This window comes from Bombus vosnesenskii, unplaced genomic scaffold (genome assembly GCF_011952255.1).
Source record: "Bombus vosnesenskii isolate JDL3184/JDL3185 unplaced genomic scaffold, Bvos_JDL3184-5_v1.1 scf7180000013272, whole genome shotgun sequence".
Classification (NCBI taxonomy): Eukaryota; Metazoa; Arthropoda; class Insecta; order Hymenoptera; family Apidae; genus Bombus; species Bombus vosnesenskii.
Genome location: NW_022882930.1, coordinates 2,694,202 through 2,707,818, shown reverse-complemented (window position 1 = coordinate 2,707,818; position 13,617 = coordinate 2,694,202). Strand labels below are relative to the sequence as shown.

The 13,617-nt window shown below is 23.9% G+C and overlaps 5 protein-coding genes across 8 annotated transcripts; 3 read left to right on the top strand and 2 right to left on the bottom strand.

Annotated features, from left to right (window-relative positions):
* The first annotated feature begins 2 nt into the window (after positions 1 to 2).
* LOC117231521 (ubiquitin-associated domain-containing protein 1) lies at positions 3 to 2,840 on the top strand. 2 transcript variants are annotated; one of them, XM_033490041.1, is made up of 10 exons: positions 3 to 270; positions 411 to 574; positions 643 to 836; positions 913 to 1,073; positions 1,150 to 1,361; positions 1,449 to 1,549; positions 1,609 to 1,617; positions 2,110 to 2,300; positions 2,358 to 2,496; positions 2,588 to 2,840. In XM_033490041.1, exons 2-10 carry the CDS (start codon positions 540 to 542, stop codon positions 2,731 to 2,733), a joined length of 1,188 nt encoding a protein of 395 aa, XP_033345932.1. In that variant the 5' UTR covers positions 3 to 270; positions 411 to 539; the 3' UTR covers positions 2,734 to 2,840. The 2 variants fall into 2 exon arrangements, with proteins under 2 accessions (XP_033345932.1, XP_033345933.1); XM_033490042.1 differs by lacking the exon at positions 1,609 to 1,617 and having other exon boundaries at positions 2,588 to 2,838.
* A 238-nt stretch (positions 2,841 to 3,078) lies between these two features.
* LOC117231525 (coiled-coil domain-containing protein 25) lies at positions 3,079 to 4,417 on the top strand. 2 transcript variants are annotated; one of them, XM_033490051.1, is made up of 6 exons: positions 3,079 to 3,237; positions 3,362 to 3,409; positions 3,477 to 3,568; positions 3,650 to 3,788; positions 3,900 to 4,032; positions 4,117 to 4,417. In XM_033490051.1, the coding sequence occupies exons 1-6, from the start codon at positions 3,213 to 3,215 to the stop codon at positions 4,196 to 4,198; spliced, it is 519 nt and encodes a 172-aa protein (XP_033345942.1). In that variant the 5' UTR covers positions 3,079 to 3,212; the 3' UTR covers positions 4,199 to 4,417. The 2 variants fall into 2 exon arrangements, with proteins under 2 accessions (XP_033345942.1, XP_033345941.1); XM_033490050.1 differs by having other exon boundaries at positions 3,080 to 3,237; positions 3,650 to 4,032; positions 4,117 to 4,326.
* Positions 4,418 to 4,651: 234 nt separating this feature from the next.
* LOC117231520 (queuine tRNA-ribosyltransferase catalytic subunit) lies at positions 4,652 to 6,848 on the bottom strand. Its single transcript, XM_033490040.1, has 7 exons — positions 6,471 to 6,848; positions 6,197 to 6,286; positions 5,912 to 6,065; positions 5,698 to 5,830; positions 5,424 to 5,585; positions 5,184 to 5,352; positions 4,652 to 5,082 (listed from the first exon to the last, which is right to left on the bottom strand). The coding sequence occupies exons 1-7, from the start codon at positions 6,603 to 6,605 to the stop codon at positions 4,738 to 4,740; spliced, it is 1,188 nt and encodes a 395-aa protein (XP_033345931.1). The 5' UTR covers positions 6,606 to 6,848; the 3' UTR covers positions 4,652 to 4,737.
* A 596-nt stretch (positions 6,849 to 7,444) lies between these two features.
* On the top strand, positions 7,445 to 8,830 carry LOC117231527 (ragulator complex protein LAMTOR2). Its single transcript, XM_033490053.1, has 3 exons — positions 7,445 to 7,857; positions 8,072 to 8,234; positions 8,545 to 8,830. The coding sequence occupies exons 1-3, from the start codon at positions 7,790 to 7,792 to the stop codon at positions 8,692 to 8,694; spliced, it is 381 nt and encodes a 126-aa protein (XP_033345944.1). The 5' UTR covers positions 7,445 to 7,789; the 3' UTR covers positions 8,695 to 8,830.
* Positions 8,831 to 9,105: 275 nt separating this feature from the next.
* LOC117231524 (BTB/POZ domain-containing protein KCTD5) lies at positions 9,106 to 13,425 on the bottom strand. Of its 2 annotated transcripts, XM_033490049.1 has the most exons (4): positions 13,166 to 13,425; positions 12,504 to 12,800; positions 12,244 to 12,372; positions 9,106 to 11,132 (listed from the first exon to the last, which is right to left on the bottom strand). In XM_033490049.1, exons 1-4 carry the CDS (start codon positions 13,355 to 13,357, stop codon positions 11,103 to 11,105), a joined length of 648 nt encoding a protein of 215 aa, XP_033345940.1. In that variant the 5' UTR covers positions 13,358 to 13,425; the 3' UTR covers positions 9,106 to 11,102. The 2 variants fall into 2 exon arrangements, with proteins under 2 accessions (XP_033345940.1, XP_033345939.1); XM_033490048.1 differs by lacking the exon at positions 9,106 to 11,132 and having other exon boundaries at positions 12,145 to 12,372.
* Between the last annotated feature and the right edge of the window lie 192 nt (positions 13,426 to 13,617).

The following is a 13,617-nucleotide window of genomic DNA, read 5'->3' as shown; positions in this document are numbered from 1 at the left end:
ACCTATATATAACTTAAATTTTATGCTGATAAAAAATGTTGATTAAGTGCTGTAACTTTTAACAAAACATTTACAAATACGTGTCATATACGCTATTTCATATACGATATGATTAAAAACCATACATGGTTTATTCATTACATTTAGCATAGTGACACTTGAAAATGTTTCTACAATTCATTTCTAACCTTTATATCAAGAAAATTATGACAATGTAGTGCGAAGGAAATTTTAATTAAAATACACATCTTAAGAAATTTCATGTTAAAAGTGAATATAATATTTATATTATAAAATGAAAAATTATATATACATATATATGTATATAAATACAAAGCTATTTTAAAGATACTCAAGTTGATTTATATCATATATAATAAGAGAAATGATAACATATCTTTATGTTACAGATATAACTAATATTTCTATGATTGCAAGAATTACTTGGTGAAACTTGGGATGCAAAAAGTTTAGCAAGAGCAAGCAAAAGACAATCTGATGATTCATCTTATTAAAATAAATAATTATAAAACTATACAATGTCTAACTCAAAACTTGTTTTGAATATTATAAGGTAGAATATTATTAAATATTATCAATATCTTCCTGGGAGCTATTAGTAAACATAATTTATTTACTTAGTCTTGAAGGAATGATCATGAGGTTTAATGTGACATCAGATATGACTATCAATAACATAAAAAATATTGCAATAAAACATTTCTATGGTGATGATAAATCAAGAAGTCCAACTAACTTTCGTTTAGTTCATACATCTGAATTCAAATGGCTTATAGATGATCATAGTGTAATTAATGAAAAAGTTAATGAAAATGGTAAAACAATTTGCTAAAATTCTGTGCTACATCAGCAGATATATTAAGCAAAATAAAATGATTATCTTTATTACAGATGAATTAATGTTAATAAAGATACGTCCAATACCCATAAATGAAAATTTATCTGCAGAAATTTTGAAAGGTCCAGATGAAGAAGTAGTATTACAAATAACAAAAGATTTACCTATACGTAATCCACCTAAACCTATTCCATTTCTTTCTTGTCCTGCAGATGTAAATATACACATACATGTATAATTATTGCATTTTCTGTATTGAGAAAATTTACGTTATATATTTTATATTATAGTTTCAGAATGAAATACGAAAAATTTTTATTACACTTGTAAAAGCATCAGCAAGGATTATATCGTATAGCCCAGAAGCACAAAAGTTTTATGATATCTTAAAAGAAAAATTAGAGGCAAGATGTAAACCAAATATTAATACAAATGCTGCAAAAACTCTCACAGAAATGGGTTTTTCTGAAAAAAAGGTTCTGAAAGCTCTTCACTTACGAAAGTACGCAATCTACTATTTAATTTAATGTTCAGGAATATTAATAAATTAAAAGTAATATTTTATGCTCTGATTTTTAACTTATTACAGATCAAATATAGTAGAAGCATTAGAATGGTTAGCAGAACATCAGAATGATCCAGAAGATGATGATGATGATGATTACTTAGATTTGATATCTATTGAAAAAGGTAATAATAAAGATGTTGCAGTTTCCAGTTCATCTATTTATATATCAAAAATGTCTTAGGGGAAACAGGTATTGATTTATTTGAAGGAGCTAATTATTTAGATAATATTTAATACAAGTCAAGTACAAATAAATCTTCTTGATTTTATTCTTGAGAAAATTTTAAATTATGACAAGCGTATATTTTGAAAAATCATTTCATTTTTTGCTATATATAAAGTACTATAAATATTATATAATCATAATGTAGTTTTTCTTTATAAATTATATTCTTATTCAATTTCATATTTAAAACATTCATACATTAATTCATACATATTTAAAATCATCCATATAATTGTTAAAACTAAAATATATTACAATTAAAAATAAAACTTCACAAAGAGAACACTTCTTTTCAGAAATATTAAAAATTTGTTTACAGCCCATATTTGGATTTATAAAATAATAATATATGTAATAAACATATTAATTGAAAATGATTAAAATTATGATAAATTATATGTTATTATTACATGTTGATTTATAATTGTATACAAATAAATTGATAATTATATGTAGGATGTGAAAATTTGAAGAAGGAAGAAAATGTACTCAGCATAGTAGATCATTTACTAAAAAGTTACCGTTACTATAGGAAGATGGATTTCAAACCTAGTTCTAGAGCAGTACAATCATTATCAGAGATGGGATTTGAAGAAAAGAATATTATTGAGGCACTAAAAATTACTGAAAACAATCAAATTAATGCTGTGAGTAATCTATATAAATTTAATTTTATTACACTTCAAATATATTCTTCTTTTCAGTGTGAATGGTTACTTGGAGAAAGGAGGCATAGTTTACAAAATTTAGATAAAGAACTTGATCCAGGTAGTCAAATTTATAAAGTAATCATGAATGATCCACGTATTCAACTTAGTCTTACAAATCCTAATATGTTACTTGGTAAGATTATTTTTATTAATAAATAATAAAAATAAAAAAAAATTAATATAATTAGATAATACAATAATTAATGTAAAAATGAAATTTTTAGTGTATTTATCGCTGTTAGAATCACCAGTAACTATAAGTGAACGAATAAGAGATCCTGAAGTAGGACCAGTATTGGATCATATTATATCAATATATCATGCCGAAAAACATACGATTCATATCAGTCAATATGCAATTGATTTCTGATTTAAATATTATTTTGTAAAATAAATTAATATTAATATTATGAACAATATAAGAATAATATAAATTATAATAAAATAAAAAATGAATATCATAAGCTTGTAGCAAAAGATTTTCTAAATGTTTTAAACGATGCTATAATAGGCATGCATATTAATGAAGCCTATTATTATGGTTATATATTAGATATATTTAATAGACTTATATTCATGAATCATGAATTTTATTAACATTGCTAAAAATCTATTTTATGATATGTATATTTTAACATTACATTTTTAATTTTGAGTATATATTCATATGGACATAATATATTTTTTCCAATTTTAGAAAAATATACATGAAACAGAGTATTACAACTCTGGTATTACGTATTAGAAAGTTAAATAGTTCCAAGAAGTACGGTTTGCTGTCGCTAGTATCGACTTGAAATTTGACAGATAAATCACACCACGTGTTTCAACTAAATATTTTTTGTAATAATGGTTTATTATTTTACAAGTGAAGGTATTATTATTTATCACTGGCTTCATGTTTAATGTATATTTAAATTTTCTCATATACATTTTACTACTAAAAAACTAATAATATGCAGTAAGGTTAGAATGATAATTATAATTTTTAATTATAGTTGTACAACCATCGGTGACATTATTTATGGGAGTCGACCAATATGAAAGTAAATGAAAAATTCTAAAATATATTATAATGTATAAGATACGTTCTTTCAATATATATTTTTCTAGATGATGACCTCATAAAGTGGGGTTGGCCAGAAGATGTTTGGTTTCATGTTGACAAATATTCTTCAGCGCATGTATACCTTCGACTTCGCCTTGTAAATATTTTCTATTAAAAACATGCATGTTCTTTTACACATTTATATATGCGTATCTATATATGAATACATGATTTATAGGGTCAAACAATAGATGACATACCTAGTGTAGTTTTAGAAGATGCAGCACAATTAGTGAAAGCAAATAGTATTGAAGGAAATAAAATGAATGATATCGATGTAGTATACACAATGTGGTCTAATCTGAAAAAAACACCAGGTATGGAAATAGGACAAGTTGGTTTTCATAAAGATAAGGATGTTCGTAAAATTCATGTTGCAAAACGAATAAATACTGTTGTTAATCGATTGAATAAAACTAAACGTTCAGAACAAGTAAATTTAAGATCAGAAAGAGAACAACGGGACAGAAATGAACGGGAAGATAAAAAGAGACTTTTGAGAGAGCAAAAGGAAAGAGAAAAGGCAGAAGAAAAACGAAGAAAGGAAGAAGCAGAAATGAGGTTAGACAAAAATTATGGTACATTATTGACAAATATAAATTGTTTAATCTCGTCAGACTTAACATTATTTTCTACTTTTTACAGAAGTTATAATTCTTTATTTAATACATCTAATATGACATCAAATGTAGAAAATAGTGGATATGATTCAGATGATTTTATGTGATGAAATTATTAATATTATTCGTAATTTGATTGCCTACTCACCATAGTTTGGAATAATAGATGAATATATTTAAAACAAAAAGCATATATAATTTCAAAATTAAATTTGGTTGATATTTTAAAAGAAAATTATCATTAAACATTACGAAAATCTAAAATAACAAGGTAATGTTGAAACTAATAAAATGTTAATTAAAATATTTTTAAAACTGGGTTGAAGTACAAGTTTTGCACAAATTGCAAAACAATTTTTAACATTGAGTGGGTTTCTCTTATATAAATTCTATTAAGAACATTAATATGTATATTAATACATACATTAGTAAGTAAATGAATATAATATTAATCATGTATTTTAATATGTTAGTACTTATTTTATGTAAGATATTCATATAAATGATAATTTACATACCTTAGTATTATTAATAGTTGAAATCAATTACTATAAAATATATAAAATTTTCAAACATTTATTTCTATAAAGGACATTAAAAAATTATACAAGACATATTTTATTATGAAAATAAATAATAATTATTACTATAATAATGTAACATTAACAGCTTCCAATGCATTAACTATCCATGGGGGATATTCCTTGTTTGGAAACAAATCTAACATGAATTGCTGTATAAATTCTGGGAATCTTTGTTCTTGGATACTTTGTCTAATATCTTTCATCAATTTCATTTGGAATGCAATATTATGAACAGATAGTAAATGACATGCAACTGTTTCTACCGTTACAATATGATGAAGATAAGCACGTGTGTATGTTTTGCATGTACTACATTCACACGATTCATCTATTGGCCTCATATCTTTACGATATTGAACTTGTTTTAAATTTAATTGACCAGTACGTACTAAAGCACAACCAAACCTCTAAAAAAGTAATATATGCATTAATAGATTTCATTTTACCAGCTTGTTGCACTTTGTGTATATTCTTCTTTAATTCAAACACATTATCCGTAATTAATTACCGCTGTTCTTGTAGGAAATACACAGTCAAACATATCTATTCCCAAAGCACAACAAATAACTAAATCAATAGCAAATCCAACACCCATTAAATAACGTGGTTTAGTTTTTGGAAGTATATTTGTAGTAAGGTGTACCATTCTCCAAAAATCATCTTTAGATTCTCCACCACTAGAAATATTATTAATCATAAAATAATCTTTCTCTTTCCCTAAATTAATCCATCTAAATTAATATTTTACCTTAATCCACCTACAGCATAGCCATTCACTTCACGTTTAATTAATTGATTTGCACATTCTGATCTAAGTTTAGGATCAAGACCTCCTTGTACAATTGGAAATATACTTTGCGCATTTGATCTCTGATGTGCTTTTAAACATCTATCTAACCATCTAGTTGTTCTGTAAATAATATATTGAGTATTAAAAATTATTTTGATAGGAATTAATAATATATTATATACGTAAATGCAATAATATTATTTATAAATTATATATATAAATGCAATTCTACCTATGCATTGCTTCTTCTACTCTTGGTCCTGTTAATGTAGTTTTAACAACATCATCAAGTTGCATAATTATATCTGCTCCTATTATGTTTTGTATTTGTATAGAATGTTCAGGTGTCAACATGCAATCTGTTCCTGTAAAGTAATATTAAAGTATTTTATTTGTATTTTTACATAATACAATATAAGTATATATTGTTCTTATACAATGATTACCATTATATGGTGATTTAAACTTGACACCTTCTTCCGTAATTTTAGCAAGTTCTAGTAACGATACCATTTGAAAACCACCAGAATCTGTTAATAATGCTCTTTTCCAATTCATAAAGTTATGTAAACCACCAGCTTTCTGCATTATATTAAGACCCTACAAAATCCAGTTTTTATCAATAACATATTTGTTCACTTTATTTGAATATAAGTAACTCAATTATTTTATAACTTGAAGAAATATTAAAGAAAAGCTTTATGCTTTATATATTTATATATATTACATACAGGTCTTGTTCCAAGATGATATGTATTTCCAAGTATAATTTGACAATTCAATTGTTCTAATTGTTGAGGTAATATGCCTTTTAAAGTACCCTAAAACATTAATATTGCTATTAAAATGTATAATGTGACTGATTTATATATATCTATAATATGACTGTAAGTAATAGAATATTTTATAAACACTTAAATCTTATTACAAGTTTAATGATATGCCAAATATGATTTGCAATGTCATAAAACATTAATCTTTTTTTTTTAATTATATTTAACTTACCTGTGTACCTACTGGCATAAATACTGGTGTATCCACATGATGATGAATGAGAGTCATCCTACTAGTTCTAGCTTTTGTAGTTTGACATTCGTAAAATATTTCAAAAAGTAATGGTGATTTTCGTTGTTGTAACATTTTCTTCAGTTTAATAATTTAGCAAATAATGTCAATAATGTATTTTGTTTCATATACATACATAATTAATAAAATGTTTATAAAACTGTCGCTTATATCACAATTTACAATAATAATAATAACTTATTGTATCAAACATAATTTAATTTGTTTTATTGTAATTCTAAATGTGTTATATATAATTCTAAAGTTGTTCAATATTACTTAATATCCTTTACTTTGAACTATAAACTATAGCTGTAAAATTCCAGTTCAAAGACTCGTTTATATATATATATATATATATATATATATATATATATATATATATATATATATATATATATATATATATATATATATATATATATATATATATGTATATTTATTATATATCAGTATTCATCAACTTACTTTCCATGTGTAATATTAATCTACTCTACAATTTCCTTACGATAATATTTATTATCATCTTTTAACTACGTTAAGTACTTTTGTACAAGGAACACATTTCAGTGCTATTTATCTTACTTTTGCGATTATGTAAATACGCCCATATGTAATAGTAGCTAATAGTAAAATGTTTATACATTACATTGCAAAATAAAAATGAAATTTTCTAGGGCTTTTCCTAGATTGAGGTTAGATTTAGGTTTAGCTCTGAAGTAAAATTACAAATATGTATAATTGATTGCAATATTTTTTTTCGTGATATTTTGTTTATTTAGCAGGCCTTTTAACAATATCAAAGTTTGAGAAAGAAATTGGAAATACTGACCAAATTGCTCACTATTACCAATTTAAATATATAAAGTAAGTCCATAATAGCAACACTGTCGCAGAACTTCTGCTTGTTGTAAATATCACATCATCAGTGTAGTCTTTGATTACAATGCGTTAAAATAGAATAACAATATTTATTTTGTACCCTTATCAATATTAAAACATGTTTTCATACGATAGTTACAGATTATGAAAAGTCCATATGCTAGAAATTTAATTTTCTCTAGTGAAAAATTGGTATCCTACAATTTGTGTTCTACATTTTTTGTCCTAGAGATATTATCCTTTGTTTTATAGAATACAAGTATTAAAAAATAATGCTCATACCTTGTTGGTGTTTTATATTAGGTTCACGATAAAGTTTAATGAGAGTAATTTAAAGAAGATAACAAGAAAGAGAAATTTGTATTACTTGTGAAACTATGTTGAAACCAAAAGCATTAACGCAAGTACTTAGTCAAGCTAATACCGGCGGCGTAGAAAATACATTGTAAGTAAAATATTTCTTTCGTTAAATTAAGCACGATTTATATGCATGTTTTTTTAAATATAATCCAATAACTATATAATGTTATAAGATATATAAATATTAATAAACATGCAAGTGAAATCACATATATAAATTTACATATTTTTCTTATCGTTATTGTAATTAGGAAAACAAAAGTTTGTGATCAAATATTTCAAATGAAAATATATTTCAGATTATTAAATAGAGATGGTGGTTTATTAGCTTACAGTGGTTATGGCGATAAAGATGCAAGAGTAACTGCTGCTATTACAAGTAATATTTGGTCAGCTTATGAAAAAAATGGACGAAATGCATTTAAGGAAGATGAATTGCAATTCGTATTAATGGATTGTGTGGTAATGATCAAATATTAATAGATTTGATTATCAAGTAATTAATTATATAATACTTAAATTCTATGCAATTAAATTGCTTTATTAATATCTTATACGAATTGATTACAAATAAAAATATTTGCAATGTACTGCAAAAATATTTTTAGTAAAATAATATGTATATAGTTACTAGTTTTTATTGCAAATTATTGTTCAGAAATTTCAGTTGCATATTAATGAAAAGTTGTAAACAACATACGGTTATATGTTATATATATATATTGAAATAATACATTTGTAACATGTTTTTTAATAAAACATTTTCTTTTAGGAGGGCAAAGTCGTTATTACCGAAGTCGCTAATTTGTTGTTATGTTTGTATGCAAAAGAAAATGTGGGATTTGGTTTACTAAGAGAAAAAGCACAAGCTTTAGCAAGATACCTTGATCAACCACTAAAAACAATAGCAAATATGCCTTAATCAATGTTTAAACATATACCCAATTGTGTTGTAGAATTTAGTTTTATATTTTAATGTTTATAATTTATTGTAAAGATACTTGGTACTGTCTTGTAAATAATATATTTTCAATTAATAAAACACTTATGTAATCATTTATATATTAAAATTTATAAAAATGTGATACCCTTAGAAAATAAATCTAGCTTTGAAATCAAGCGTTAGTAGCATTTTTAAAAATATTCTTGTGAACTTCATAGAAATGAAGTTTTAAATTTTATTGTAATCGATGAAATATGTCATATATTTTTTAATAATGTAAAATATCTACATAGATAATCTTTAAAAAAATTTAGAAATTAAATATTAAATTCATACATTCATATACATTAATAAACATATGTAATGTTAAAAATAATTAATAGATGTATATGTCCTTTATAAATAGAATTGCTTTTATTTTAAATCCACAATTTGTATGTTATAAATTTTATTTATTTCATTTGCATTTATATACTTCCTCCTATAATCTTCTTCTATGTAATTTGAAATATTTATTGGTATTAAAACTTACTTTTGATGCATATAAATATTACTTTCTTTTCTAACAATAAACATCAAACATTTAATAGACTTAGAAATATATCTATGAAAGTACAAACTCTTTTACATATAGAGTTATATATACCTATGTATAATATGATAATTCTAATATCAATTAGATTAATCATACAAGTTAAACACAAGTTCACTGAATTACATTATACATTGCACAAAATGACTAACATTGGTCCTAAAATTTTCCTGTTATTTTGAGTACATAAAATAATAATTACTAGCCAAACAATAAATTTTCATTATAAGTGTTATATTGTTACATTTTTTATTGTAAACTATATAATTAAATTTTCATGTATTAATGTTTACCAAGTGACATATTGTGAATGTGAATCGTAATTAACTAATAATATCACTAAATTATTTTATATATGTTTAGAAAAAAATCTTTTTTATGAAATTATTGTATATGTGTATATATAATATACAATTTATTATATATCATATATAACATAATTCTAACAATACCTATAACAATTTAGTGCTACGTGTAAGTTTCTTCTCATGAATAATGCTTTTAAATACAAGTATATTGTCTACAACACTTCTTTAATAGGCCTTCAACAATTGACAGCTTATGTTAATGCCTATTATAAAGTGTTTTTAATTCTATAATTATATAATAGAGATTTGTTGTAGTCTTAAATATATATAAAAATGGAAACTCTTATCTAAACAAAGTAGATGCACTGTAAATAAAAGAAGAGGAAAATAAAATAATATGTATCTTTTATACATACATAATTTTACAGTCTACCTTCCTAATTGCTTTGCATTAAATGAAATATTATGAAATAGAAATTATATGCATATAGAAAATAATACTTAAGTAACTGAGAATTATTCAGCTTTTTTTAAATGTTTCATATGGTTTAAACTTTTGTATTCAAATCTTTTCGCTATATATTATCGTATATCAATAAACGATATAATAAATTGCTTTTGTTAAAAATTACATTCATTCTTTTTTTTCATCCACGTTATTACATCTCAAAATTAGTTTTACATTTGTAGTTATAACTTTGTATTTGATAATCAAAAGTATCATGCTAAATATACAAATATTATTTTATGTTTTATAGCGGCAGTGCGAAGGTAAGTAATTTAGATAATATTATGACAAAGATACGATTAGAAAAAAAATTATTTTTATACAACTTGTTACAAAAAGATAAACTATTTATTACTAGAGAGTATTTATATTCATTGTAGAAATTTGTATGAAAAAGATTGCCTTTATGAATGCTATTGTCTTTTAAACTATTTAGTGAACTAAAACATTACTAAATAACAATTTCTTTTCATAGCATATTAATATTAGTGATTGCGTGTATATATGTATTAATATTTTTTATATTTGGTACATTCTTTTTTAAAAGGAGAGTGTCACAGATTATAAGTGGGATAAAAAGTTTTACTTCAGTATTAATTTCTTTCATTATAAAATGTATGATCCCTCATGGAATGATTAAGCACTATTTCTACCACTACAATCCATATTCATTCTCGTTAAATGTTTGATAAATTAAAATTATGATTGGAGAAGATAAAATGATTCACTTATTAATGTGTGATACTTTCGGTTTTTAAAGCTTCACCTTGTGTTGTTGCATAATAACTATGTATCTACAAAAGGTATTATACCTTTGTATTTTCTTTTTTGTTATTATCACTGTACATGAAAAATGAAGCAATGAAGATCTTGTGTGAACTTAAACTTTTACATGTAGAAATAAAAACAGTCTTCATCTTGTTGCTGCACAGTTGATTTAATTAAATGAAGCAAGAAAAGAAAAGGACGGATTTAGAGATTACATGCGAGAACCCTTCTGCTGCAGAACCTAAAATATAATTTAATGATTCAAGCTTAGTAAGATTATATTATGAGGTTCATATTAAAAATTATATTCCATTGAAAAAAAATATAAATATGAATGTAAAATCTTAAGTAAAATATGCGAATGTCATTTATTTTTAGCATTGTTCAGCCTCTGCATTTTGTTGTATAAATTATAATAACACAATATCTTCATATTTTGAAGAAAATATTTTGATTAATATACAATAGAGTAATAATAAATGAAACCTTATTATATGAACTGATTTTGTACATTATTTAATTATTAAAAATATTGTACTATAAATTCAATGTATATTATAAAAGCTTTCAATTTAAAAAATTTCTATTGTAAATATAATACATTCAAAATATAATTCAAACACATGCATTAATAAATGTTGCAGGACAACAGGGTAGAAAGTAACCAAACCAATAAAAGAAAAAATTCTTTATTTAGTGTACAGCATGCAGTACAAAAAAACCATGATGTAATACATACAGCAAATATCAGAGGCAGAACATGCTCATGCAAATTGGCCCCTGAATTAATGATATATGTTTTGAGAAGAAAAATATAAATAATTAATTAGTATTATATTATAATTTAAATAAATTTAAGTCATAAAAAAGGATAAATCTATAAATATTTTTAATTTTTATACAAAAACAATATAAAATGTTTTTTATAAAACTTAGTAGCATATATTTAATACCAACTATAAGGTACTTTTATATTATCTTGCATCATAAAACAAAGTATTCATAATGTGTGCTTAATTAGTTAAAAGATTTATAGATAGAGATTTAAATATATGTGACTTCATTTACATAAAACTATAAAAATTTCCTAACTATAAACACTTTTTTTGAAATGGTATAATTCCATATTTTATTTATATGTATTCCAATTTTTTATTAATTATAATCTTTGGTAATAAAATATAAACATAATTGTTGACATTAGTAATATGATTTCATGTTACAATTATGACAAAATAAATAAGAAATAGAAAGAAAGTAACATAATTATTTAATAAAATTATGAACAAAGATTATGTATAATTGCTTTGGTTAAAAGAGTGACATAAGAATTTTGAATGCAATAATGATACCTTAACACGATCTGTTGATTCTTGTTCCTTACTATTGAGTTGACTGGCTCCATATTCTCGACTGACCACACATAGAAATTCAGCATGATCGTTATTTCCATAATTATACTGAGATCCTATATTGATTAACTAAAATAAATAAGAGTACAATTTTAATTTAACAATGCATGTTATTTGTTCTTGTATTATTAATGTATGTTAAAAAGGATAAAACACTAATATATCAAATAAAAATATATTTAATTTTACATATAAAATACCTGCTCAAATTTCCATCCATCAGACATTGTTGATACCATTTGAGTTAATTCATCTTCATGACACTGAATGACTCTATAAACATGTTTCTTTGAATCTCTTAATGGTCTGGTATCTCTTAAGATAATTCTTTCTTTCACTAGCCGAATGAGTTCTGTAATATTATAAAATTCTGCTTCTTCTAAGACACCTTCTTCTGTTAAATCTTTATTAATAACCAATTTCCCATGACGTAAGTAATTTAAAACAGGACTAAAATATGTTGGGTCACGATCTATTAAATATGCTCCAGTTTCATCCTGTACAATGAAGTATACAAATAATTTTTCATAAATGATACATATTTTATAACGATACATAATTCGTGTAAAATTACAAATTATGATTTCATACTAATATTTATATACATTATGAATTATTAATGTATAATTATTTCAATATAATGACACATATGCTACATATCATATTAGAAAATAAACAAAATTTGCTATGTCACTCAAGTTTATATATCTTTTAATGTAAAAGGTTTATAAAAATAATTACCTAAATTGATTTATATAAAATATTCTTATTAATTACACAAAAAATATTCATATAGATGAAAATATTTAACAATTTTTGACAATGTTTTAAAATTCGCGGTTATTTAAAAACATCAACTAACCCTGTCTGAGATAAGGTCAGAATCTTCCTGACACAATCGATAGAGAAATGAATTGGGGTCTCTAGCTAAAGTAGTCTTCGCCGTTAAAAAATATGTACCACCAACATTTAATCGAACCCACTGATTATTACACCGTTTTTGAACATGATTTTCTGTCATTTCGTGCGAATTCGTGTCACTGAAATCCTCCATATTTGCTTTGAAACACACGCAACTTTCAGCTCATAGGTTTCTGTGACATAATCAAATCAGTGTCTTAATATTAAGCTCACGAAATTGAAAGTGACATTAAACTATTTTTTCAGATCAAATTTAAATATTTTGTTTGAATTGTTAATACATTTTGCTACTATTTAATACGTAATATCACTATCAAAATTGTTATTTTATGGCGGGAAAGCAAATTAGAATCATTGTTTATGAAAAAAGATAAACATAAATAATAATTTCTT

What these genes read in the sequence shown, in the direction of transcription:
- LOC117231521 (XM_033490041.1), top strand. Translation starts at nt 540, where the DNA reads ATGTCTAACTCAAAACTTGTTTTGAATATTATAAG. An exon ending in CTTGTTTTGAATATTATAAG is followed by an intron (nt 575 to 642) that starts GTAGAATATTAT and finishes TTATTTACTTAG; the next exon opens with TCTTGAAGGAATGATCATGA. An exon ending in TGAAAAAGTTAATGAAAATG is followed by an intron (nt 837 to 912) that starts GTAAAACAATTT and finishes TCTTTATTACAG; the next exon opens with ATGAATTAATGTTAATAAAG.
- LOC117231525 (XM_033490050.1), top strand. Translation starts at nt 3,213, where the DNA reads ATGGTTTATTATTTTACAAGTGAAG. An exon ending in GGGAGTCGACCAATATGAAA is followed by an intron (nt 3,410 to 3,476) that starts GTAAATGAAAAA and finishes ATATTTTTCTAG; the next exon opens with ATGATGACCTCATAAAGTGG. An exon ending in TATACCTTCGACTTCGCCTT is followed by an intron (nt 3,569 to 3,649) that starts GTAAATATTTTC and finishes CATGATTTATAG; the next exon opens with GGTCAAACAATAGATGACAT.
- LOC117231520 (XM_033490040.1), bottom strand. Translation starts at nt 6,605, where the DNA reads ATGTTACAACAACGAAAATCACCATTACTTTTTGAAATATTTTACGAA. An exon ending in GTAGAAGAAGCAATGCATAG is followed by an intron (nt 5,586 to 5,697) that starts GTAGAATTGCAT and finishes TATTATTTACAG; the next exon opens with AACAACTAGATGGTTAGATA. An exon ending in TATGCTGTAGGTGGATTAAG is followed by an intron (nt 5,353 to 5,423) that starts GTAAAATATTAA and finishes TAATATTTCTAG; the next exon opens with TGGTGGAGAATCTAAAGATG.
- LOC117231527 (XM_033490053.1), top strand. Translation starts at nt 7,790, where the DNA reads ATGTTGAAACCAAAAGCATTAACGCAAGTACTTAGTCAAGCTAATACC. An exon ending in GGCGGCGTAGAAAATACATT is followed by an intron (nt 7,858 to 8,071) that starts GTAAGTAAAATA and finishes AATATATTTCAG; the next exon opens with ATTATTAAATAGAGATGGTG. An exon ending in TCGTATTAATGGATTGTGTG is followed by an intron (nt 8,235 to 8,544) that starts GTAATGATCAAA and finishes ATTTTCTTTTAG; the next exon opens with GAGGGCAAAGTCGTTATTAC.
- LOC117231524 (XM_033490048.1), bottom strand. Translation starts at nt 13,357, where the DNA reads ATGGAGGATTTCAGTGACACGAATTCGCACGAAATGACAGAAAATCAT. An exon ending in CTGACCTTATCTCAGACAGG is followed by an intron (nt 12,801 to 13,165) that starts GTTAGTTGATGT and finishes TTCATTGTACAG; the next exon opens with GATGAAACTGGAGCATATTT. An exon ending in ATGGATGGAAATTTGAGCAG is followed by an intron (nt 12,373 to 12,503) that starts GTATTTTATATG and finishes TATTTATTTTAG; the next exon opens with TTAATCAATATAGGATCTCA.